At 37.2% G+C, this 26,170-nt stretch overlaps 1 protein-coding gene and 1 long non-coding RNA gene across 6 annotated transcripts; one reads left to right on the top strand and one right to left on the bottom strand.

The window, feature by feature from the left end:
- Positions 1–3,991: 3,991 nt before the first annotated feature.
- Positions 3,992–8,515, top strand: LOC145162666 (monosaccharide-sensing protein 2-like). Of its 2 annotated transcripts, none has more exons than XM_079081743.1 (6): positions 3,992–4,329; positions 4,416–4,550; positions 4,635–5,201; positions 6,037–6,911; positions 6,983–7,170; positions 7,899–8,515. In XM_079081743.1, exons 2-6 carry the CDS (start codon positions 4,466–4,468, stop codon positions 8,329–8,331), a joined length of 2,148 nt encoding a protein of 715 aa, XP_078937869.1. In that variant the 5' UTR covers positions 3,992–4,329; positions 4,416–4,465; the 3' UTR covers positions 8,332–8,515. The 2 variants fall into 2 exon arrangements, with proteins under 2 accessions (XP_078937869.1, XP_078937870.1); XM_079081744.1 differs by having other exon boundaries at positions 4,461–4,550.
- A 4,185-nt stretch (positions 8,516–12,700) lies between these two features.
- On the bottom strand, positions 12,701–14,922 carry LOC145162667 (uncharacterized). Of its 4 annotated transcripts, XR_013739236.1 has the most exons (6): positions 14,773–14,922; positions 14,463–14,640; positions 14,068–14,309; positions 13,489–13,682; positions 13,052–13,346; positions 12,701–12,963 (listed from the first exon to the last, which is right to left on the bottom strand). It is a non-coding gene; the product is annotated as an uncharacterized LOC145162667 (long non-coding RNA). The 4 variants fall into 4 exon arrangements; XR_013739234.1 differs by lacking the exon at positions 14,463–14,640; XR_013739235.1 differs by having other exon boundaries at positions 13,489–13,620; positions 14,463–14,922.
- Between the last annotated feature and the right edge of the window lie 11,248 nt (positions 14,923–26,170).

Below are 26,170 nucleotides of genomic sequence, written 5' to 3' on the forward strand. Positions count from 1 at the left end.
AAACCTTAGAACATTCTTGACAGTTGTTTCACAACTTCAGTCACATGCAATTCTAATCCTTTTCACACAATGCTAGAAGCATTTGAAAAAACAGAATAATCGAATAGTATAACATATGTAATCGATCCTATGTCCGAAGCATATGAGACTTGACTCATTATTACAAGGGTCGAAAATCTGTTCAATTCCTTGCTATAATTTTTCCATATATAGAATATCCAATGTCGAAACATTTCAACATGCTATTCATATGTGTATTTGACTAAGTTCTATTAAACTACACAATCTAAACATCTATATTCGAAACGAAGTATGAGTACCCTCTCCCTTATGTCCAGTATAGCGAAACAGTTCCCAACTTTTGCAACTTGCAAATTAGAGACATTATTCCCTATGGATAGTATGTTAACATGCAATAGCCACCAGAATCAACAGGAGCAGGGCCCCATAAATCACAATGAATTAAATCTAATGGATGTAAAGATCGTTTAGGATTAAGCTCAAAAGGTAAGTGTTGTCCCTTAGAAAGTTGACACGGTTTACAAATAACTGATTTTGGAAGCAAAGAAGTAACATATAAAACACCCAACTATGTAAACTAGAAATAACATCAAAAGAAATGTGTCCTAAACTAGCATGCCATAGTTCAAAAGAGGATTTTCTTGAAGAACAAACAGTTGCAGTCAAAGTTGTAGGTTCATTCTTGAGCACGTATAATCCATCTTCACATAGACCTCGTGCTACCACTTGTTTGCTTACCCTGTCCTGAATAGTAAAAAATGGTTGAGAAAATAAGACATCAACCGGTTGATCCTTTGTAAGTTGGCTAATAGAAAGAAGATTTTTTGTTAAATGTGGAATGACCAAAACATCACGTAGTAACAGTTTATTAGGGAGAATGGATTGACCACTTTGAGAAACAGGAAGCTTGTGACCATTACTAAAAGTGACATGCATATTACCTGTATTTGGAATTGTGTGAGAGACGTTATTCGGTGTAGAAGTCATGTGAGAGGTAGCACCAGAATCGACATACCAATCCGGATTTCCATGAGTGACATGGCATTGTGAGTGGAAATAATGAGCCAGATTTGCATCAGAAAGTGAAGCATTAGACGCATAGGTGTGTAAATTAGGACATGCAGAAGCATAATGTCCATTTATTCTACATAACTGACAGTGAGGAGGACGATGAACACCATGTCCTCTTCCACCATTAAAGCTTCCACGACCACCACCACGTGTAAAGTTGTGATTTCGACCACCTCTAGAGATAGTGTTACCGGCCCGAGTTTGTTGAGAGAAAAAAGATGTAGGTTGTGTGGACGAACCATGAAGGGACTGTAAGAACAATTCATGACTTTCAACATGAGATAGAAGATCTCGAAAAGAGGGAGATGGTTTGGAAGTGCGAATAACAATATATCCATCATCAGAAGTGGACGAAACCATGAGCAGGATCCAATATCGGATTAGGGTTTAGAAAAGAAAAGAAATTGAAGAAGGAGAGAAGGCTAATACCATATAAGATTTATTAAATTAACCATATTTAAGACGTGTGATATGTATTACTTTTATAATAAGAGAAGGGAAATCTTTAGAAAAGTCTCATTATTTTGGGAAAAGTTACATTTAAGTCCTAAATTTTTTTTTTGAACAAAAAAACCCAAGAAACCGGATAAACCTTACACATTAATCCTTTTTTACCTGCTGAGCAGGTCAACTATGCCATGTGGCATGCCAGCTGGACAAGGGCTGATGTGGCATGCACATCAGCTTTTAAATGCAAAAATCGGACTTTATTTAGAAAATGTGGCGGGTGGGATTCGAACCCACCACCTGCCAAACACATTTTCCACTAGGCTAGACACCATTTCTTAATTTTATCCCTTAAAGTTTATATATAATGTATTAAATGCTGAAGCTTTTCATTAAAAATGAGAAGAATGGGATTCGAACCCACAACCTCCCACTAACAATTCCAACCACTTTCCACTAGGCTATCAACTTTTTTTTAATTGTTTTCCTCAAATTTAGATATAATGCCTTAAAACGCTGAAGCTTTTATTATTATTGTTATTATTATTATTATTATTATTATTATTATTATATTTACGTAAATATATATAAACTTCGAAAAAAAACAGTAATATATACGTTTTTAATTTTACAAAATACATATAATCACTATTAATTTTTAAAATCGTGATTATATGTAGAAAAATATATTATATGTAAAAACATTTATAAATGTGTGCATTTTTAATAATAATAATTATAATATATTAATTAATAATAATAGAAATAATAAATGTAATTCTTTTTTTTTCGAAGTTTACATATATATTACTGTTTTTTCGAACTTTATATATATTTACGTTTTTAAATAATAATAATAATAATAATAATAATAATAAAAGCTTCAGCGTTTTAAGGGATTATATCTAAATTTGAGGAAAGTAATCAATAAAAAGATGATAGCCTAGTGAAAAGTGGTTTGAATTGTTAGTGGGAGGTTGTGGGTTCGAATCCCATTCTTCTCATTTTTAATGAAAAGCTTCAACATTTAATACATTATATATAAACTTTAAGGGATGAAATCAAGAAATGGTGTCTAGCCTAGTGGAAAATGTGTTTGGCTGTATGTGTGAGGTGGTGGGTTCGAATCCCACCCGCCTCATTTTCTAAATAAAGTCCTATTTTTGCATTTAAAAGCTGATGTGCATGCCACATCAGCCCTTGTCCAGCTGGCATGCCACATGGCATAGGTGACCTGATCGGCAGGTCAAAAAGGATTAAAGTGTAAGGTTTATTTGGTTTGTTGGGTTTTTTTGTTCAAAAAAAAATTTAGGACTTAAATGTAACTTTTCCCAAAATAATGAGACTTTTCTAAAGATTTCCCATAAGAGAATACAACAAATACTCCTATATCAAAGGAGTAGGATAAATACAATATTTAGGATAAATACAATATTAATATAAACTAGAAAGGTTACCCCCGCTACGCGGGGGCCAGAAGTTTTCAATGTTGTTTCCGAATTGATAAATATGACAAACATAGAAAGTACAAGGATGAAAAGTCTGGGCTTTGCCCCGGAAAAAAAATGTAAAAGTTTTGACTGCAAGGACCAGAAGTGTGAAAATAGCTAAAGAATTAAAGGGGTAGGAATTAGCAACTTTTTAGAAAAGGGATCAAAGTTGTCAAACCGTTAAAGTTTTGTGGCCAAACTTTAAATATTAAAAGGTTCCAAAAAAGTGTAAAAATATTGATTGCAAGGACCAAAAGTGTCAAAATGGGTAAAGAATAATGACCAAAGTTGCAAAAAACATCCAAATTTAGTATTCCTAACTTCCAACAATAATATAAGGACCAATTCTGCCAAAAAAATGGAAAGTTGAATGGAACACAAACCCAACAATAATACAGGGACCAATTCTGCCAAAAAAAATGAGAAGTTGAATGGAACACAAACAAAAGGACATGAATAAATTAATTAAAGAAATACAGGGACCGGATATGTAAATCAAGGGACCAAACCTGGACAAAGTATCCCAAATTTACTATTCTTTTCTTCCACATCTTTAATATATATATATATATATATATATATATATATATATATATATATATATATATATATATATATATATATATATATATATATATAATAATAATAATAATAACTCAATACATGATTATCTAATACATAGTTTAGTTAAATATGAATGCGAAAGGACAAATTGGACGTTTGTTCTTAATTCCCCATGAGATGTGTCGTCCCATTTCCATGTTAATTATGTGAGAGGTATGATTAAATTTAGGATCTCCATATGAAAAGGTAGGACCCTTTAACCTCGATGAAATTATTACACATCATCATTCACCAATGCATACCATGTTCGTCGGACTCCACATGTAACCCCTCAAGAACTGGTATTTGTTACGACCAGGGACCAGAAGTTCATCCCTCTTCTTTCTCCCCCCATATCTCCCCCTCTCTTTCTCTCTCTCATCTTCACTCTTAACAAATCAAAAAAAGCACAACTTTTCACACCAAATTTTCCATTTTTGTTTCTTCCTTTACGATCATGTGGGTAGATCTCTGATGGGACTTCTCATACATGTGCTTCACTAGACCAGCATTGCCTGAATTGCCTCTTCTTTGAATCTTTATGAACATATATTTATTTAAATATGATCGTTCACAGGTGAGTTTGATGCAATTCAAACAGCCCTAAAAATTGTTTCATTGCATTTTCTCGTAAAGATCATCATGGGGATGCCATATATAACTTGCTGAAATCCCTCAGTACTCATCTGTTCTTGAGGTACCCTTTTGAGTTTCTACACTATATTAGAATTTTATTCTTTTTCGTGGAATCGTTTGATTGTACTTCTGATTTTGTTTCTTTAGCAAACCCAAATCTTTGAAGAATCCGTTCTTTATTGTGTAAAAAAGCAAAGATGTCGTCGAAGGGAGCTGTGTATGTAGCAATTGCTGCCGCCATTGGCAACATGTTGCAAGGATGGGATAATGCCACAATTGCAGGTACGTATTATATAACCTCATCATTTCGTTTATAAATCCATGATGTTCATCGTAACCTAATAGTACACGCATGCATGCATGCAGGAGCTGTTCTTTACATCAAAAAGGAATTCCATTTAGAAACACAACCAACAATCGAAGGGCTAATCGTAGCCATGTCACTAATCGGTGCAACAGTTATCACAACATTCTCAGGACCTGTATCAGACAACATCGGAAGGCGTCCAATGCTTATAATTTCTTCAATGTTTTACTTCACTAGTGGTCTAGTAATGTTTTGGTCTCCAAATGTTTACGTTTTGCTAATAGCAAGACTTCTTGATGGGTTCGGGATAGGTCTGGCTGTGACACTTGTGCCCTTATATATCTCTGAAACAGCCCCATCAGACATTAGAGGACTGTTGAATACACTTCCACAGTTCACGGGTAGTATTGGAATGTGTTTAGCGTACACTATGGTATTCATTATGTCATTAAAATCCGATGCCAGTTGGAGAATGATGCTTGGGGTCCTCTCTTTACCTTCTGTTGGGTACTTTCTTTTAACTTTGTTTTTCTTGCCTGAATCTCCTCGATGGTTGGTGAGTAAAGGGAAGATGGATGAGGCTAAAGTTGTCCTCCAGTGGCTTCGTGGCAAAGAAGATGTATCGGGTTTGTTTCTTGAACTCATTTGAGCATCGTTATGTAGTAGCAAAGGTATATGCAAATAGGGGGACAATTTACAAAAAGATATTTGGGGGTTAAAGTTATCTAATTTATGAATTTTAAAGTAAAATTTTAGAACATCTTTATGGATGAATGCAAGAAATAATAATGTATTTTTGTTTGATTTGTTTATTGTAGCATCATGCTTTCATTTCTTTCTACCAGAATATGTATGGTAGTGAGAAATATGCATTTTCATATTATAGCAATTATTTTTATCAAAATACAAAGCAATTTGCACGTATAAGTGCAAAAAAGTAACAACGTACTTTTATTTATTTGTATTATGTTATTCTACTTTTTTTAGTTATATTAGAACATTATACTTTTAAGTTATTTCCTAATAAAGTATCACACTTCAGAAAATATACCAATCATAGGAGTACACTTTCATTTTTCTTCTTGACATTATTTATTAAGAATATCTATCTAGTTATAGCAGTTAAAACGGCTTTGTATTTGAATTACATTGCTATAACCATAGCTTTTTCAAAGTATAATGTTGTGAGATGAAAAAATAAAAGCAAAATGCTATAATAAACAAATTAATCAAAGTATATTGTTGTTTCTTGAACTTAACCCCTTTATTTATTTATTTTGCTATAATTGGAAAGATTTTTCAAAATATAATATTCTGATATGAAAAAAAAGAAAGTACAATGTTATCATTGGGTAGATTTTGTAAAAGTATAGAGACTTTTAAACATAAAAATAAATTGATATTAGAAACAAATTGAAAACAGTTAAACTTAATTTATGTGGAGGGTTTTGTTTTTCACAGGAGAAATGGCGTTACTAGTTGAAGGTCTAGAAGTGGGAGGAACTGAAACGTCAGTAGAAGAGTACGTCATCGGGGCTGATAACGAGCTTAGTGAAGATCACGTTGAAGAGAAAGATCAGATCAAGTTATATGGAGCAGAAGAAGGTCAATCATGGGTGGCTAAACCTGTGAGGGGCCAAAGCTCTTTAGTCTTAGCTTCACGTCAAGGAAGTGTGACAGCACATATGATGGATCCGATGGTGACTCTATTCGGAAGTGTCCACGAGAAACAAAACGAAAATGGAAGTATGAAAAGTATGCTTCTTCCAAATTTCGGAAGCATGTTCGCTCAAGAACACCATAAAACAGACAACTGGGATGTCGAGAGCAATCACGACAAGGGTAATTTGTCAGATGATGATGATGATAATAACTTGAAGAGTCCATTGTTATCTCGTGAAGCAACAGAAAGAGACGTGGGTGCCCCTGCTTCAAGGGGTAGTATGTTATTGAACAACGCTAATGAGACAACCGCCGCCATGGGGATTGGCGGTGGATGGCAGCTGGCTTACAAAAAGACCGACGATGGGAAGAAATCCGGTGGACTTAAGAGGATCTACCTGCACCAGGAGGGCGGCGCCGCCGTTGAATCTAGACGTGGGTCAATTGCTGCACTTGGTGTCGGTGGTGGTGGTGATGGTGAGGCTGTTCGTGCGTCGGCTCTTGTGAGTCGATCGGTTCTTTGTCTAGACAATGTCACCGGAGAAAACCCTATTCAGACAGGTACAATCAAGCCGCCGCCGTCTGCTAAAAAGGGCACAAGTTGGTCGGAGCTTTCAGAGCCTGGTATTAAACAAGCGTTGATTGTTGGTGTAGGGATTCAAATACTTCAACAGGTGATCAATCGATGTCTTTCTATCTTTAATTAGTTTTAATATGTATTTATAAACGGATTTTTTTTAAACAGTTTTCTGGTATAAATGGAGTTTTGTACTACACTCCTCAAATTCTTGAACAAGCTGGGGTAGGAATTCTTTTGTCTAGCATGGGAATTGGTTCTGAATCGGCTTCTTTTCTCATTAGCGGTGTCACAACCTTATTGATGCTTCCTAGCATTGGTATCGCCATGAGGCTTATAGATGTAGCTGGCCGAAGGTAAGTTCTTTCTCTTATAAAAGAAGGATTAAATGCTAGAAATAACAACACACTTTCAAATATTTGTTTATAAAATCGACCCATTTTATAACATTATGCTTTATTAAATCGACCCACTTTATAGAATTGTTATCCAATTTACAAATTAATTTTCAATGTTATAATAGGTAGATTTATAAAAGTAAAAGTCTTCATAAAAATTGTAATTTCAGTGCTAAAATTGCTAGATTTATTTCAAGTACAATCTCTTCATAAGGAAAAACAAAATAAAATACAAAGAAGTAATAGAATAAAATGAAAGCATGATTCTATAATAAACAAATGAACAGAAGTGCATTGCTATTATTTGCATTAACCCCTTGTATTTATGATCTTCTAACTTTGGTTTTCTTGACCCGAGAGTAATTGGACATTAGACTAAGGGGTTGTTTAGTAAATTGCAATGAATGCTGAGCTAAATGGTTCCGACCTCTTAATGGTTAAGAGATGTAATGTTGCTTAATCGTTCAGAGGCAAACTTTGGACTTGTTCAGATGCTGCAACAAACGACATGAATGTTGAACAATTCAGAGTGTCGTCCGAATGGTTCCATTCAAAAGTTACCAAACAACCCTAATTAAAAGAATGAAATGTAGCAAAATTAATAGATCCTTTAGTGTTATGAGTTTGCCTATACTAGTTTACAAAAAAAATTACTAAAATGAATCATTTTCATCGTTTTTTCTCAGGATGTTGCTCCTAGCTACACTACCGGTTCTTTTGACATCACTCATTGTACTAGTTTTGAGCAATATGATTCACATGGATTCAGTAACCCATGCAGTTATCTCCACCATTAGTGTTGTAGTTTACTTTTGCACATTCGTCATGGGTTTTGGACCAATCCCCAACACACTTTGCTCAGAGATCTTCCCAACGCGTGTGAGAGGCCTTTGTATCGCCATTTGTGCACTTACCTTTTGGGTCGGAGACATTATAGTCACTTACACACTTCCAGTGCTGCTCACCACCATTGGCCTTCAGGGTGCTTTTGGAATCTATGCGGTTGTATGTACCATCTCATGGTTTTTTGTTTACTTCAAAGTGCCTGAAACAAAGGGTATGCCACTTGAAGTCATTACAGAATTCTTCGCCATGGGTGCTAATAAGAAGTCAAATTGATGAGATTATGAAGATTGAGACAAGCACAAAACCTTTCGATGATGTGGTAGGGCTCAAGATCAAGAAACTATATATGTGCTAAGAGGTCGAAAGGAATCAAATAAATTTGTTATGATTCACATCATAGTTTGTATTGAATTTTTGCACTTTAAGTTTCATTTCATTGAGGTTACAAACATGATATCGGGATTAGTATTTGCATTTATTCAAAAAATTTGTTTAAATTCATGTTGTTTGTTTCACATGTATGTCTTTTTCGATTTCAAAAACGATTTGGTTGTGTGCTTTAAATGGATAGAAGAGTGTGTTACAATGTGCATACCCATCAAAGAAATTTTGATTAAGTTATGTTGTATACAAAAGTTTTATACTTGCATGTACAAGATTTCTTTTGTTATAACAATAGATTCGCCAATTAACATGGGAAATGAGATGTAGCATTTCCCTAGAAATCTTTTTTAGTCGAACTCATTGTTTTTCATTTGACAAGTTTTCTTTCATCCATTCGTGGTAGGGTGTTCGTTTGGATGGATCGGTTTGATCTGAGCCGATCAAGTAAATCCAAATAGAATTCAGTTTTCAAAACATGGATCCAAATAGTACAAGCTAAATTCTCATCCGATTCGATCCAACCAAGTTACAATTCGGTTGGATCGGTTTTTACAATTCAGTTTTTAAGAGGCAAGACATTTAAAAAATTATATAACTTAAATAGTAGCCAACTAACTAAAAAAACCATTTTATTTTTGAATAATAGTAATTTATAAACAATTATTAAGAAAAATTGATTATAGTTTAATATTTCATTGACAAAAAACTTTTGATAAGAAGTACATATTAATGTATTATATTGGATAAAAGTTCTAATAATTAAAAACACAATTTAGTAAATTTATAAATGATTAAAGATATATATTAAAAATAAAAAATAAGTTGTTATTCGGTTTTTTTGGACTATTCGATTCGTATTTTATAAACCAAAACAAATCTGAAATCCAAAATAATAATTCGGTTTAGCTTAAAATCAATACAAAAATCCGAATATCTGAACCAAATAGTCCAATCCAAATTTTCCAATTGAACAATTCGGTTTTAACCAAATAATGAACAGCCCTAATTCATGGATGAGTTTACAAAGTAAAATAGCATAATTCATAATTATTTATAATATTTTAAAGGAAATCACTAAATAATAAATAAATTTTATAGGAATATTTGAAACGATTTCTTAAATAATAATGTTGAAAGATGTAATTTTTGTAGACCGATAGAGTTGTTCAGAAGAGAAGTCTCGTCCAATTAGCAGACAAGACTAGGGCTGTAAATGAACCAAACGAATACGAACAAGGTCTTGTTCATGTTCGTTCGTTTAAGTTAGCCGAACAACAAACGAACACGAACGGATAAACGAACGAGATTTTCTTGTTCATGTTCGTTCGTTTAACAAATTACATTGTTCATGTTCGTTCGTTTATGTTTGTGAACATGCTAAACGAACATAAATGAACATAAACGAACAAAGATAAAAAAACACAATTGAACATATATGTACATATATGAACATAAACGAACATATAATATAGCAATATAATAAAAAAATTGAATATAAATGAATATAAATAAACTTAAACGAACGAACATAAACGAACATCATAAACGAACGTTCACAAACATAAATGAACGAACGAGATCATTGTTCATGTTCGTTCATTTAACTAAACGAACGATAATTTTTGTTCATGTTCGTTCATTTATTAAATAAACGAACTTCCCGCCGAACAGTTCACGAACGGTTCGCCGAACGTTCATTTCGTTTACAGCCCTAGACAAGACTGATCAAAGCCTTTGACCACTCCAGTCAACTTACATCAAAATCATTACCTCAACAGTTTCAACGGACCAATCCAGACACCTTGATGGTGATGGATCGATCGTGCCCCACACTGGCAATCCGGTCGATACTTCTGATCAATCTGGACGTTCGGATTTTGGGTTCAAAGATGGTTATTAAAAGGGTTTCACCAAAAGAATCTTGACTCTTCATGAGGAGTGTAAACTAATAAACAAAATCTGGTGCTCAATATTATTCTAGAATTAATTGGTTCCCTCAGAATCTGCTTTAACCCCATAACGCATATCATTAGAGAGACATCAATTAGAATATTGTCAACCATTAATAAGATGAATCATAGATAGACCTAGATCTTTTTTGACAACTCTCTGCCAAAAGAAATAGAAAATATCAATCAAATAAAGAACATCTATAACAATGTAATTCCTTTGGTCTTCTTAAGAGGACGAACCGACTCCAATAATTATGGATGATTCCATTAATTCCAAGGTTTGTGGAATTACCAATATCTTTTCAGCTTTGGAAGTTATCCCAATTATGAATCATAAACCTTTTTCTAAAAATTCGATCTTCACATACCGACTTCCTGGAAATAAATTTTAGCGGAAAGTAAGTACTACAATTGTTTAACCTGTTTTACATACATCAAATATGAATAAAAAAATTCAAAAATATTTACACTTACTTTTCCATAGACCACATTCTTTTTATTGGTGTTTTTATTAGAGAGCTTAAGCACCAATTTAACTTCTTCTTCAATGTTCATCTCAAGTTTTAGAATGAGAAGAAAGAGAATATGATGGATAAGGCAAGATCCATATCCTGGAACGATAAATAAAAAATATATTTATATATTATATTGATCATGCCATCATGGTAGTCAAGATAAATGAAGTGAATAATCACACTACCAAAAAATAAATAAGCAAACTGATCTAGTTTAAAGAAGAACCGAAGGGCACATGAACTGGTAAGAGAAAGAAGCTTACGAAGCACATCTAGACCACCATGATCAGTATAATATATGAAGATGCGATCATCTAGCCCACTTATATATCACAACCAATGCACAACCCCGTTAAACTTCATTTTTGTTTCCAAGCATAACACCAAAGAATTGTGTCAATAGTCACATCTTTGTTGCAATAGATTATGATATTTTCATAAAAAACTATTTTATTAAAAACATTTTTAGCAAAATCCTACTCTAAATGACATAAATGTTGACCCTGACATTTTCTTTAATAACATTATCAATTAGAAACAAATCAACAAACTATATTGTTTTTAACAAATTTTCATAAAATGACAAACTATATTGTTTTTAACAAATTTTCATAAAATGACAGTAAATGAATCCGGAAACTGTAGATTCCATAGATTCTATCTGGCATCCGATCGACAAAGTATACGTATCATTACCGTATCAACCTCCCCAACAACATGTACCTTAAAAACATCAAAGATATGAAGATAGATACTTTTATGCAGCAAAATTTGAAGTAAAATAGAGTAATCCTGAGTATAAAAAGCATTAAATGATGTTAATTAAGACATCAGAGATAGGAACAAATTCATACTCACTTATGAAAAAAGATGTATTTTTTTAGTTCGAATCACTTTGTGATCAAAAACACATTTAAACCTTACACTGTTACCTGTTACATGACTAGCTTCCTCCAACAAAGATGCCTTACAAATTTGTGATCAGAAAAGACACCAATAGCAGGGGGTGTGAGTCTTCTTGTTGTGAAGTCTGTATCCTTAATCCTAAAATTAAAACAAAAAACAAATAATATTTTCCAAAATTGAAGCGTAAATTGGTTTTGAATAGGAAAAATAGTTACATTCAAAGAAACAAAAAAGGAAACGAACCCGGTTATGGTTTTAGCCTTCAACGATTAGAGAGAGAAACTGTGACACCTCCATTTTTACGGTTGGAAAAGACCTTTTTATTTATGCTTATTTTAAAAATAGAGTATTCTTTATATACCAGAATTTGTCTCGTAAAACTATTTCCGAATAAATGTTCTCCATTGGTTATTAAAACACTACTAAAAAAACACGCCTTTTCCGAGGGACAATTTCCTCGGAAATTCCTAGGAAACCGGTGTTTCCGAGGAAATACCGAGGAAAAGTTGTGTGTAGGTAAAACCCTCCTAGGAAATTTTTTGTAAGGGATTTCCGAGGAAATTTCCGAGGAGATATGTTTTGTCGGTAGTTCCGAGGAATTTCCGAGGCTATATTTTTCCGAGAAGTTTCCTAGGAAATTTATTTCCGAGGAATTTCTTAGGAAATATATTTCCGAGACATTTCCTTGTATAATACTTTTCCAAGGAATTTCCTAGGAAGTATTTATTGTGACAGTTTTCGCAACAATTTTTTAGTGACACTTCTATAATAGATTTTCCTACGCATTACCGAGGAAACCTGAGTTTTTTAAAAAAAAAAATCATAATAAACACAAAAAACCATATTTTTTTCTGCCCAAAATGTAGAAAAAAAAAATCTAATACAAATGACCAAATTCTATTTGAAGTTTATATACAAACACAATAAACATAAATCCAAAATATTATGCATTACAATCAACTTCTAAACAAATGTTTAAAAACAAACATAATATAAGTGTCTAAACATAAAATAATATAATTGTTTTAAACGGTAATAGTGTTTACAACAATAATCTAAGGATAATTAGGTGGATTGCAAGCTTGTTGCATGGATCAATCTTGATGTTGTTTAAGTTACAAAACAGCTTCACCAAGAAGTCCACTGCTCTTCAAAACCAAAAGAATTGAAATTTATTTGTTATTATGACATCAATTACTCGTTCAATATTTGTAAAGTAACAATAAATTTATTTACCATTAGAACTTGAGGTCCTCCATGCCATAACTTATCACTACCCGAACCAAGGAGCCCAACATTCGATAGCTTTGAGAACAAAAATAAATTATCATGAATTTAGAATCACATTAGATACCTCCACTTCATAAAATAATGATTTTGCAATCGTAACATGCCTAAATTTTGCATATGAAGTAATGAGAGTTATCCGTAAATCAGGTTCAAACTCAAGTCCCATTTTGAGCACACAAGAGTGAAAAGATTTTCATTCTCTCAAATCCTTTATTAAAGCTTATCACTTTTTATTTCAACCCTACAAACAGAAAAAAAAAATCAAGATTCTGACTTTTTCATCCATGACATCAAAAAATGCATGAAGAACATCAAAATTTTGGGGTTCTTGAATCTAAGATACAAAAAAGATCCCAATTTTATGATGTATGATGCACTTTTACCTTGGTGGATTTAAACATTAGTTGAGCAGGGTAATTTAGGAAAACTATAGACGCTTTGGTGAGACCATCAGAACCCATGAGAACAGCTGAAAGCTTCGCATAATGGATTCACCATTTGCTTGGTGGTGAAACCTTGCAAGTAAATTAAAGCAAGGTAAACAAATCCTAGAATGAAAGTAAAATACCATCCATCACTACACAAAACAAATAAAAACAAAAATAAAAAAACTAAGCATTTTTAAGTGAAATCATGGCTTAAATAGTTAAATAAACAATTTGATGCAAAAACTGACCTGAATCTAAGTAGTCGACAATATACATATTCTTGAAAAGAATCAATGAGCAATAAGAAACACATAGAAAATAATATTGATTACTCCCAACATAAAAGTCCAACCTAAAGTTTTTACCTTTTTAGGACAAATTATGTGTTTTTAACGTATAAAATTGACAAAAACTATCACTCTAGTTGTAGAAAATTAACTACTACATTAAGCTATGTATGAAATCACAGAACATATACATTTTAGAGATTAAATTACTACAAGAATTATGTAGAATTTGAAGTTTTGAACTTACAATAAAAAGAAATTTCCATTTTGAACTTCAAGTGTTAGTTCCAAAGGGGAACAGTTCCGTGTTTTGGCAAATTTGGAACTTAAATCACCCATTTCAATCCTTCATTTTGGCCTGTAATGTTGGACTATATATCCGGAATGACATTTAAAAGTCAAATAAGTAGTTCTCAATCACGTCTTTGGGTCTGCATCATCCATAGAACAAAGCTGATGTTCAAGAATAAACATCTGATTCTGTAAACCCTGTGGAAAACATCCATTATCAATATAACACTTTCATTTATGTATCCGAAACCCTAATTTTTTTAATCAAACGACAAAATTAGAAAACCCCAATAAAAAAACATGGATATAAAAACATAGTGATAGAAGAAATCTGATGTTCAATCAGGAAACCTGAAATCAAGAAAAGGCGATCTTGAGAAACAATAATAGAATAGAGCTTGAATTTAGGGTTCAACTACGTAGTTGATGGTTGTCGCATCTCTACTCTCGTCCTCCTCTAATCTAATGGGCTTGCAAAACAATCGATGCCAAAGGGTTGATCAGCTGGTGGCGAAGGGTTGCAGATCGACTGTTGCACCAAACCGCCTTCAATGGTGAGTTGTGGTGTGGCGGTGAGGGCCGACTAGTTCAACGAGAGAGAGAGAGAGAGAGAGAGAGAGAAAGAGAGAGATGAGAGATATCAGAGAGAATGCGTGTGTACCTTACTCCAGTGTGAGTGATCAGCGTGACTGAGAGACGAAGAGAAGGAGTGAGAGATCAGATTGCAAAATGGCGGCATAGATTTTCGGGGTAAACCTAAAACCGGGAAGAGAAGCATTTGGGGGGAACTGAAAGAATGCGATTTTTAGGATTTAAATTTTTCAAAATTTTTAGGGGTTTTCCTAGGAAGGTCCTCAGAAATACCGAAAATACCAAGGAAATCGAAACATTTTTTTGTGAATTTCTTTACAAACATTTATAAAATATTATCCATTAACTTTAATTAAAATTATTATCACAAACATTATTTAGAATATTATCAAGGAAATCATACACTTTTTTTATTCGTTTATTTAAATAACACTATCATTAGGATTTTTTTGGTATGTGTGTATATGTATTAATAACAATGTTAATAATAATAATAATAATAATAATAATAACAATAATAATTTCATATCCAAATATGTGTTGAAAGATGTAGATTACGTTATAAAATAGTTGGAAAAATAATAAATAATATTCAATTTCCTCGGAAATGCATAGGAACTTCCGAGTGATTTCCTACGAAAATAATTTTTTTTTCATTTTTCGGGGTTCAAACGCCATATTTTTAGTTTCTTTTTTTGTTCAACTTTGTTATACACAAAATACTTTTAGCTTACGAAATGATTAGTAACAAATTTATATGTACACATACATTATATAGAATGTATGATGATAAACAAATGTTTTGAGTAATGTGTTATGGTGGTGTGCTCACTTACGTATGTATATATCATGCATAACCTTGTAAACTAAAAACAATTCATCTATAATGAAGTCGTATAAAATATTGAACGAAAAAATAAATGTTTCATATTTTAATATTAGAAAATGGATTTTGTTCCTAGGAAATCACTAGGAAATATGTGGGAACTTCCGATGGATTTCCGAGGAAATATATTAATCGTCAAAAATTTAAGGGAAATGCACAGGAAGTTCCAAGGGATTTCCTAGGAATCAAACTCATTTTTTTCATTCTTATAGATTCAAACGTTATTTTTTATTCGTTCCATACTTTGTGCAACTTTGTTATACATGAAATACTTTTATCTTACCAAAATATGTATTATGCAATTACATAAACATACATATGTACACATACACTATATAGAATGTATGCTGATAAACAAATGTTTTTAGTATTGTGTTATGGTGGTGTGCACACTAACGTATGTATATATCATGCATAACTTGGTAAACTAAAAACAATTCATGTATAGTGAAGTTGTACAAAATATTGAACGAAAAAATAAATATTTCATATTATAATATTAGAAAATGGATTATGTTCGTAGGAAATCCCTAGGAAATATATGAGAACTTCCGATGGATTTCCGAGGAAATACATTAATCGTCACAAATTTGAGGGAAATGCATAGGAAGTTCCAAGAGATTTCCTAGGAATCACACTCATTTTTTCATTCTTATTATTTTTTATTCGTTCCATACTTTGTGCAACTTTGTTATAATGAAATACTTTTATCTTACCAAAATATGTATTATGCACATACATAAACATACATATGTACACATACAATATATAGAATGTATAATGATAAACAAATGTTTTGAGTATTGTGCTATGGTGGTGTGCACATTTACGTATGTATATATCATGAATAACTTGGCAAACTAAAAACAATTCATGTATAATGAAGTTGTACAAAATATTGAACGAAAAAATAGATGTTTCAACTTTTAATATTAGAAAATGGATTGCGTTCCTAGGAAATCCCTAGGAAAAATGGGGGAACTTTCGATGGATTTCCTAGGAAATACATTATTCGTCACAAATTTCTAGGAATGAAATATGAAGTTCCAAGGGATTTCCTAGAAATCAAACTCATATTTTCATTCTTATAGGTTCAAACGTTTTTTTTTCCATATTTTGTGCAACTTTGTTATACATGAAATACTTGTATCTTACCAAAATATGTATTATACACATACGCAAACATACATCTATACACATACAATATATAGAATATATAATGATAAACAAATGATTTGAGTAATATGTTTTGGTGGTGTGCATACGTACGTATGTATATATCATCCATAACTTGGTAAACTAAAAACAATTTATGTATAATGAAGTTGTATAAAAATATTGAACGAAAAAATAGATGTTTCAACCTCGAATTAAAAAAAAAGGATTTTGTTCCTAGGAAATCCCTTGGAAAGTGAGGAAACTTCCTTTCTAGTAGTGAAGAGTAGTAACAACCATGGTTTAATTCGATTAAGTAACACAAGTGTCTATATAATTTGATCTAAATTCCTCGGAAATATCGAGGGAATACCGAAGAAAGTGTAGTAAGTACAACATTCGTAGGAAAAGTGTAGGAACAATGATGGTATTCTCTACTCAAACTCGATATGATTTATTTTGTTACAAGAAAAAAACTGTTAAAAAAAATATTACTAATGAAATACCGAGGAAAGTTGGGTATTTATAAATGTCCTAGGAAAAGTGTAGGAAATACCGAGGGAATACCGAGGAACGTGTAGTTAGTACAACCTTCATTGGAAAAGTGTAGGAATAATGAGTGTATTCTCTACATAAACTCGATATGATTTTTTTGTTACAAGTATGAAATTGTTAAAAAAATATTACTAAGGAAATACCAAGGGAAGTTGGGTATTTATAAAGATCCTAGGAAAAGTGTAGGAAATACCGAGGGAATACCGAGGAAAGTGTAGTTAGTACAACCTTCATAGGAAAAGTGTAGGAACAATGAGTGTATTCTCTACATAAACTCGCTACGATTTTTTTTGTTACAAGAAAAAAATTGTTAAAAAAAATATTACTAAGGAAATACCGAGGAAAGTTTGATATTTATAAATATCCTAGGAAAAGTGTAGGAACTTCCGAGGGATTTCCGAGGAAAGCGTGTCTATTGTTATTCCTAAGATTTTCCTTGGTAATTCGTAGGTAATACCGAGAAATTCCTTTTCCTCGGAAATATTCGTAGGAAATCCCCCCTTTTTCTAGTAATGAAACTTGGGATGTCACAACTGATGCATGAAACATAAGCATAAACGTAATCATTATTGGCCTTACAACATCTAATGGCCTATATTTCCTCAAATCTCTCATCATTTCCAAACATCAAATACCTTCGTATCGATACATGTTGTAATGCTTGGTCCATGTATTATTTATTTCTCAACATTATAGGGTTTTGGGTTGGAACTCGACGAGTTGGGGAGCTCCAACTCATCGTGTAGGGATTTAGTTGGACGCGGATTAAGGACTCTACTCGACGAGTTGGGGAGCCCCAACTCGCCGAGTAGCCACTGGAAAGGAAAACCCTAATTTTTAGGGTTTGCACCCTATTTAAAGGCATCAAGCCTCATTGTTAGCCTCCCTTATCGCCCATTTGTCCAGAGAAACCCTAGTTCTTGCTTTTCCTACCATTTTGAGTGTGTGAGAGCTTAAGGAGTGCATTTTTGGTTTTTGTTTGAAGAGGCTTGAAGTAGGAGGTGCATAGCTGAAAGGAGAGGTTGTAGATCCGGTGTCTTCTCTGTTGTGGCAGCCATATTGAGGTATAAAGTCGATACCTTGGTCATTTATTTGCTAGATCTCTTCATGTGGGAGTTTATGGTCATTATTAGCTCATCTTGGGATTATTCTTGGATTTGAGCATGTCATGAAGCTATGACTTCAGATCTAGACATCTCATGGCCTCTTTTGACTTAAAGTTGCCATATTTATCAAGTCTTGGCCTTCCTTCATGCCCTAAATCCCTTAAGAAGCTATGATTGAGTGCTTTAGCCCCTTAATGTCATGCATTGACGTAAAGTCAGCAACTTTACGTGGTATCTTAGCCCTAGGGGATCAGATCTATTGTTTGGAGCTCTAGACTCTCTTAGAAAGTGGTTGAATGAGTTAAGACTACGCAAACTCGACGAGTTGCCTTTTCAACTCGGCGAGTTGGCCTAGGGTTTCCCCGATCTTCTGGACACTGTTTGAACTCGACGAGTTGTTGCGATAACTCGGCGAGTTGACTAGGGTTTTCCCCGGTTTTCAGAGAACTAAAGGAACTCGACGAGTCATTAGGTGCACTCGATGAGTTGGGTCAACATGGACTGTTGAACTTAGCTGTTGAATTTGAATTTGACCATGGTTGACCGAGTTTGACTTTAAGGGTATCTTTGGTATTTTGGGATTTTGATGAAGGTAGTCGCGTGGTGGTTGTAGGCAGTTGAGTTCAGAGCTGTGAGTTAGGATTTGATCTTACCGGTTCAGCATTTATTGAGAGGTGAGTCTCCTCACCATACCAATGGGTCGAAGGCACCAAGGTCGGCCTATTATGTGATTGTGGTTTGCTAGTCGATTATGACATTATGTTGGTGTGCTAGTTGTTACTGTGATAGTTGTATGGAAGACCCCGAGGAGTTCCCGTGGCAGTAGACTAAGACCATGTGGGGGTTCCCATGGCATTTAGTGTAAGACCTTGGAGGGTTTCCATGGCATCCTAGTATGTTGGCATGTTCGGTTTGTATGTTGGCATCCTGGTTAGCTAAGACTATGTAAGGGTTCCCATGGCAGTTAGTAAACACCATGTGGGGGTTCCCATGGCAGTTAGTGAAGACCATGTGGGGGTTCCCATGGCAGGTAGTTAAGACCACGTGGGGGTTCCAGTGGCACTCGGTATAAGACCTTGGAGGGTTTCCATGGCATCCTTATATGTTTGTATGCATGGCTTATGTGGTTTATGTAGCTGATGTAACACCCATAAAATTCGAGCCAATTTAAAACTTTTTAAATCATTTGAAACCATTCAATTATTACAATTTGTTTTCAAAATAGTTTATACATCAGAGTTCCCAGAAATCATAATCATCAATCGAGGAAGTGTACGGTCACGCCTTCACCTACCCGCGACCATCCGCTGAACCTGAAACAATAAACTGAAACTGTAATCCCGAAAGCTTAGTGAGTTACCCCCAAAATACCCATACACACAACAATACACATACAATAACAAACAGAATACTATGGGTCCAATCATCCATCGGGATGGAATACCCCAGGCCCTCAACCATTGGGTTGGAATGCCAATATACCGATACACTTCACATAACAATATACAAATAACAGCATGTATTGGGTCCACAACTTTACAGACTGGATTACCCCTGGGCCCACAATGTGAGTCTGGATTTCCTTTCGGGCCCAAAGCTCACATTTGGATTGCCACCGAGCCCACAATACGAGTCTCCCTCAGCTTGTATCTGGAATGCTCCCGGGTTTGTTGGTTACCGCACGGAGCAGTTTCTCCTCAACCCATCCCACATAATATGTCGACATATAACACAAATAATGCACATACAGATAATCACATAATACTACAGGTAGTCCTACAGATCTACCTAACTGGCATAACAACTAGCATGCAGACAGTCAGACCAACTATAGGTCACTAAGCGTAACCACATCCGATCTACCAGGATACTGATCCAACAGATCATACTAGCATATAACCATCCTATCTACCAGGATACCGAACTAACATATCACAACAATAATAATCCCAATAACAAAACAAAGGGTCGGCCTTGGTGCCTTTGACCCTTGAGTACAGTGAGGATAACTCACCTCACAAGTAGCTCGGAAGATATAGTCAAACTCCTCCAAATGTAACTCCAACTCCCACACCTATATTCACCAATGTCCTTTGCTATAAATATCCAATTTACCAAAATACCCTCAGAAGTCAACTGGTCAACCATTGGTCAAAGTCAAAGTCAACTGCCAAGGTCAACAATCCATGTTGACCTCAACTTGTCGAGTACCCTCAGCTACTCACCGAGTTCCTTGCATAACTTGCCAACTCACCGAGTCACTCGTCTGACACGCCGAGTCCAAGGCAATCTTCATCGGACTCGCCGAGTCACTCTACTGACTCGCCGAGTCTACGATAATCTTCATCGAACTCGCCGAGTCGACCATGCCACTCGCCGAGTCCTTTCGGTCCTTCATCCATACAGATGCTTTTTAAGCCATGATAAGGCTCCATACTGCAGATCCAACTTCCCAAGGCATGCTTATCACGTAAAGTTGCAAACTTTACGTGCATGCAAAGCTCTAATGACTCAAAATGTAACGACGTAAATTTTCAAAACAATTTTTCATTTTTCAAACATAACATGTCTCATAAAGTAATCTCAAAACTCAAATGTATCAAATGTTATCTCAGTAAAACATATCCCAGAATCTCAAATACATAATACTCTATCAGTGTGTATAGATCATGCCGGTGCCTTCCCGCGATCCTCGGTAGTACCTGAAACACATATCACATAACACGGTAAGAATAAATGCTTACTGAGTTCCCCAAAATACCACATACAACACATAAGCCACTCGAGGCTATAACTCGGTATTACCCTCCAGTCAATGTGTCTCAGCTGGACCCTCCAGTCCCGTAGCTCGTTGGACCCTCCAGTCCGGTCTAGCTCGTTGGACCCTCCATTCCGGTTTAAATCGTTGGACCCTCCGGTGCGGTCTACTCGAGGACCCTCTGGCCTCGTAAGTCGTTGGACCCTCCGGTCCGGTCTATATCACACATAGCATACATATATCACAATGCACATAATCTCAAACATACACATAACACATAAGACCCTCCGGTCTGCACATAGATACCACTCTAGGTAATGTATAGTGAGAAGACTCACCTCTTATGATGTCTAGTAAACTCTCGTGCTCGATATCCCCGATCTAGCCTCCGCCTATCAAAATGATAATATCTCTAATCGATATCTCCTTATGTTCTCATCTATAAAGAATGGGTAGAATATCATTCTACCCCTCCATGGCCTCTCTTGAATTAGTTTGACCAAACCTTGAGGTCAACTGAAGTCAACTCCAGTCAACGGTCCAACTTTGACCAGACTCGTCGAGTGCACTCGGGTGACTCGGCGAGTCGATGTGTGTCCTCTGAATCATCCTAAGGCCTCACTCGACTGGTCGAGTTAACCTTTCACTCGATGGGTTACCACTGATCACGAATCACGGGGCAACTCGATCCGACTCGTCGAGTCCTCTTATGGACTCGGCGAGTTTCCTCCATGGCAACACTCATTTGACCTTCTGAGGTCAGATCTGTTCCTCTAACTTATAGATCTGGCCTTCTAGCACCCAAAAGTCACGTAAAGGTTCAATATTTATGTCCATGCACCACACGTCAAGCTCTATTTGATGAAATAGCTCTTAAAATGACAACCTAGACTCAAAACTCCAATGGGACTGCATAAAGTTGGATGATTGGGAGTCTCTGGACCTCTCAAGGTCCAGATCTAATGTCTTATGCCTCAATGGGACTCCCCATGCTCCATAATCTCAACAAAAAGAGGGGCAAAGAAACCCTAGATTCAAGAAATCTACTATATACACGAAAATAGGCATGGTTTCTTACCTCAAACAGAAGCCTTTGATGAAATAGAAGAAGTTCTGAGCCCCCCTCCACTCATCCTAGCTTGAATCTCCCTTCCTTCCTTGCAAGAATGCACTAAGGTGGTGTAATTAGCCCTCTTTCTCTCTCTCTCTAAGCTCTCTGGTTCGATAGGGTTCCTCAAGTGTGTGTGTGGCCGCCAATGAAGGCCATAAGGACCCTTAAATAGGGCACAGGCCCAAAGATTTAGGGTTTCTGTCCACAGCGCGGACTCGTCGAGTCGACTCACCGCCTCGTCGAGTCCATTAATTAATCTGAGTCATCAGTCGCGATCCTACTCGACGAGTTTAGCCGCCAACTCGTCGAGTCCCTCTCCTTAACTCAAAAATAATACTTAAATTATGATACCTGGAAATCCGGATGTTACAATTCTCCCCCACTAGAATCAGACTTCGCCCTCGAAGTCTGACTCTGCAAACAACTCTGGATGTTGCTCCCGCATTTCCGTCTCCGGCTCCCAAGTCAGCTCGGACCCTCTCCGATGTTGCCACTGGACCTGAACCAGAGGCACCTCCTTGTTCCTCAGAACCTTGATCTTCCGATCCAAGATCGCGATCGGCCTCTCAATGTAATTCAGGCTCGCATCCACCTGAATATCCTCTAGCGGCACTACTGCCGTCTCATCGGCTATACACTTCCTCAACTGGGATACGTGGAAGGTATCATGAATCTGGCTCAACTCCGCAGGTAGCTCTAAGCGGTATGCTACCTTGCCCACTCTGGCGATCATCCTGAGAGGACTAATGTATCGGGGCCCCAATTTGCCCCTCTTCCTGAATCGGATCACTCCTTTCCAAGGAGATACCTTCAGGAGTACAAAGTCTCCAACCTGAAACTCGAGCTCGGATCGCCTCCTATCCGCATAACTCTTCTGGCGGCTCTGGGCTGTCAGTAACCTCTGTTTGACCTGCTGTATCTGCTCAGTCGTCTTAAGCACTATCTCAGTGCTACCCATCACTCGCTGCCCTACCTCTCCCCAACAGATGGGAGTCCGACACCTCCTCCCATATAAAAGCTCAAAGGGAGGCATACCAATACTCGAATGGTGGCTATTGTTGTAAGAAAACTCAGCCAAAGGTAGGTATGTGTCCCAACTTCCCTCGAAGTCCATAACACATGCTCGAAGCATGTCCTCGAGCGTCTGTATCGTCCGCTCACTCTGTCCATCCGTCTGTGGGTGGTAAGCAGTGCTGAAGTGAAATCTCGTACCCAACTCCTCATGGAACTTCTTCCAGAACCTGGAAGTGAAACGTATATCTCGGTCTGACACAATCGAGATCGGCACTCCATGCTGCGACACCACCTCCCTCACATATATCTCTGTCAGCCTCTCTGCAGAAGAGCTCTCACTGATAGCAAGGAAGTGAGCGCTCTTCGTCATCCGACCCACAATCACCCAAATTGCATCAACACCTCTCGCGGTCCTCGGCAATTTGGTGATAAAATCCATAGAAATCTGTTCCCACTTCCACTGGGGAACCTCTAATGGCTGCAATTTGCCATGTGGACGCTGGTGCTCGGCCTTAACCCGGCGACAGGTCAAGCACCGCTCTACTACCCATTCAACATCCCTCTTCATACAGGGCCACCAGTAGTCTCTCTTCAGGTCCAAATACATCTTAGTGGCCCCGGAATGGATCGAGAATCTCGATCTATGCGCCTCCTCCATCAGACCGCCCATATACGGCACCCAAATCCGACCATGAAAGGTCATAAGCCCTCGGCTATCCGTCACAAACTCGGATACCTGCCCAATCACCCGCTCTCTTTTGCGGTTTTCCGGTCTCACAGCCTCTGCCTGGGCCTCTCGGATGGTATCCAATACCGGAGTCATCACCGTCATCCTCATGCATATATCTCGAATCGGGGCACTCTCCACCCTGCGGCTCAAAGCATTGGCTACTACGTTAGCCTTGCCCGGGTGGTACAGGATCTCACAGTCGTAATCCTTTACCAGATCCAACCATCTCCTCTGGCGCATATTCAGGTTGGGCTGATCCATCAGATACTTCAAACTCTTGTGGTCTGTGTATATGGTACACCGAACCCCATATAAATAATGGCGCCATATCTTGAGGGCAAACACCACTGCCCCCAACTCCAAATCGTGGGTGTGATACCTCGTCTCATGAGGCTTCAGCTGCCTCGATGCCTATGTTATCACGTGCCCTCTCTGCATAAGCACCGCACCCAACCCCGATATAGACGCATCACAATACACCGCAAAATCCTCCATTCCCTCCGGAAGGGCTAACACCAGGGCTTCACATAATCTCTGGCCAAGAGTCTCAAACGAGTTCTGCTGCTCGGGACCCCAAGTAAAAGCAACGCCCTTCCGGGTCAATCTGGTGAGGGGAACGACAATCTTGGAGAAATCTCTGATAAATCTCCGATAGTAGCCGGCCAACCCCAGAAAACTCTTGATCTCGATGGGGGATCTCGGCACCTCCTAACTCATGACAGCCTCAATCTTGGCCGGATCGACCAATATCCCATTCTGATTAACGAGATGTCCCAAGAACTGGACCTCTCGTAACCAGAAATCACACTTGGAGAATTTGGCATAAAGCCTCTCCGATCTCAGCACTCCAAGGATCTCCCTCAGATGCTCCTCATGCTGCTCTCTGGATCTCGAATACACTAGAATATTGTTGATGAACACAATCACCGATCGATCCAACATCGGCCTGCATACTCGGTTCATGAGATCCATGAATGCTGTTGGTGCATTGGTGAGCCCAAGAGGCATCACCACGAACTCGTAATGCCCATAACGAGTCCTGAACATCGTCTTGTGGATAGCCTCATCACGCACCCTCATCTGGTGATATCCAGACCACAAGTCTATCTTGGAAAACCAAGACGCTCCCTGCAACTAATCGAACAGATCGTCGATCCTCGGTAGTAGATAATGGTTCTTGACCGTCAACTTTTTCAACTCCCAGTAATCAATGTACATCCGGTGTGAACCATCCTTTTTCTTGACGAAAAGGATCGGCGCTCCCCCAGGCGAGCTACTCGATCAGATGAATCCCTTCCCCAACAGCTCCTGAAGCTGTGAGGATAACTCCTGCATCTCCGGTGGCGCAAGGCGATAGGGTGCCTTGGCAATAGGCGCTGCCCCCGAAACCAAATCGATGCGGAACTCCACCTGCCTCTCGGGAGGCACACCAGACAACTCCTCGGGGAAAACATCCGGAAACTCTCGCACTGTCGGTACCTCACCGACAGAACTCGGCCTCTCTGTGGAAACTCGTGTATCCATCACATAGGCTACAAACCCTCTACAGCCCTGTTGTAGACTCTGTCTCGCTCTGGCAGCCGAACAAAATGCTAACCCAGACCGGGTACCCTCGCCATACACCGTAAGTACTCCCCCACTAGGGTCTCGTATGGTCGCCAACTGTCGCTCGCAGTCTATAACAGCTCTAAATCGGATCAACCAGTCCATGCCCACGATGACACAGACATCCCCCATCGCAATCGGTACCAAATCTATCGGGAACTCAACACCAAAAATCTCGAGTACACATCCTCGAATCACATCAGTAGCATAAATCGCTCGCTCGTCAGCTATAGAAACTCGTAGAGGTCGACTCAACGCCTCTCGTCGGATACTGATGTGCTGGCTAAACGCTAATGACACGAAAGATCGACTCGCACCCGATTCAAATAACACCAAAGCATGTACAAAACTCACAAGAAAAGTACCTATGCATACCTCAATATAAGCACAATATCTCATACTCAGTATACGTAAATAAAAGAATACATACCAGCCACGACAACGGGCGCTGCGTGGACCTCCTCCGCTGTCAACTGAAAGGCTCTCCCGCGAGCCTTCGGTGCCTCGGCCTTTGCTGGCCGGGCCTCGGTAGCTCTAGCAGCAGGTGT

This window comes from Lactuca virosa, chromosome 3, assembly GCF_052849685.1.
Source record: "Lactuca virosa cultivar CGN04683 chromosome 3, Lactuca_virosa_CGN04683_v6, whole genome shotgun sequence".
Taxonomy (NCBI): Eukaryota; Viridiplantae; Streptophyta; class Magnoliopsida; order Asterales; family Asteraceae; genus Lactuca; species Lactuca virosa.

Coding starts and splice junctions, on each gene's coding strand:
- LOC145162666 (XM_079081743.1), top strand. CDS start 4,466: ATGTCGTCGAAGGGAGCTGTGTATGTAGCAATTGCTGCCGCCATTGGC. Junction 4,551..4,634: donor GGATAATGCCACAATTGCAG/GTACGTATTATA, acceptor GCATGCATGCAG/GAGCTGTTCTTTACATCAAA. Junction 6,912..6,982: donor GGATTCAAATACTTCAACAG/GTGATCAATCGA, acceptor TTTTTTAAACAG/TTTTCTGGTATAAATGGAGT.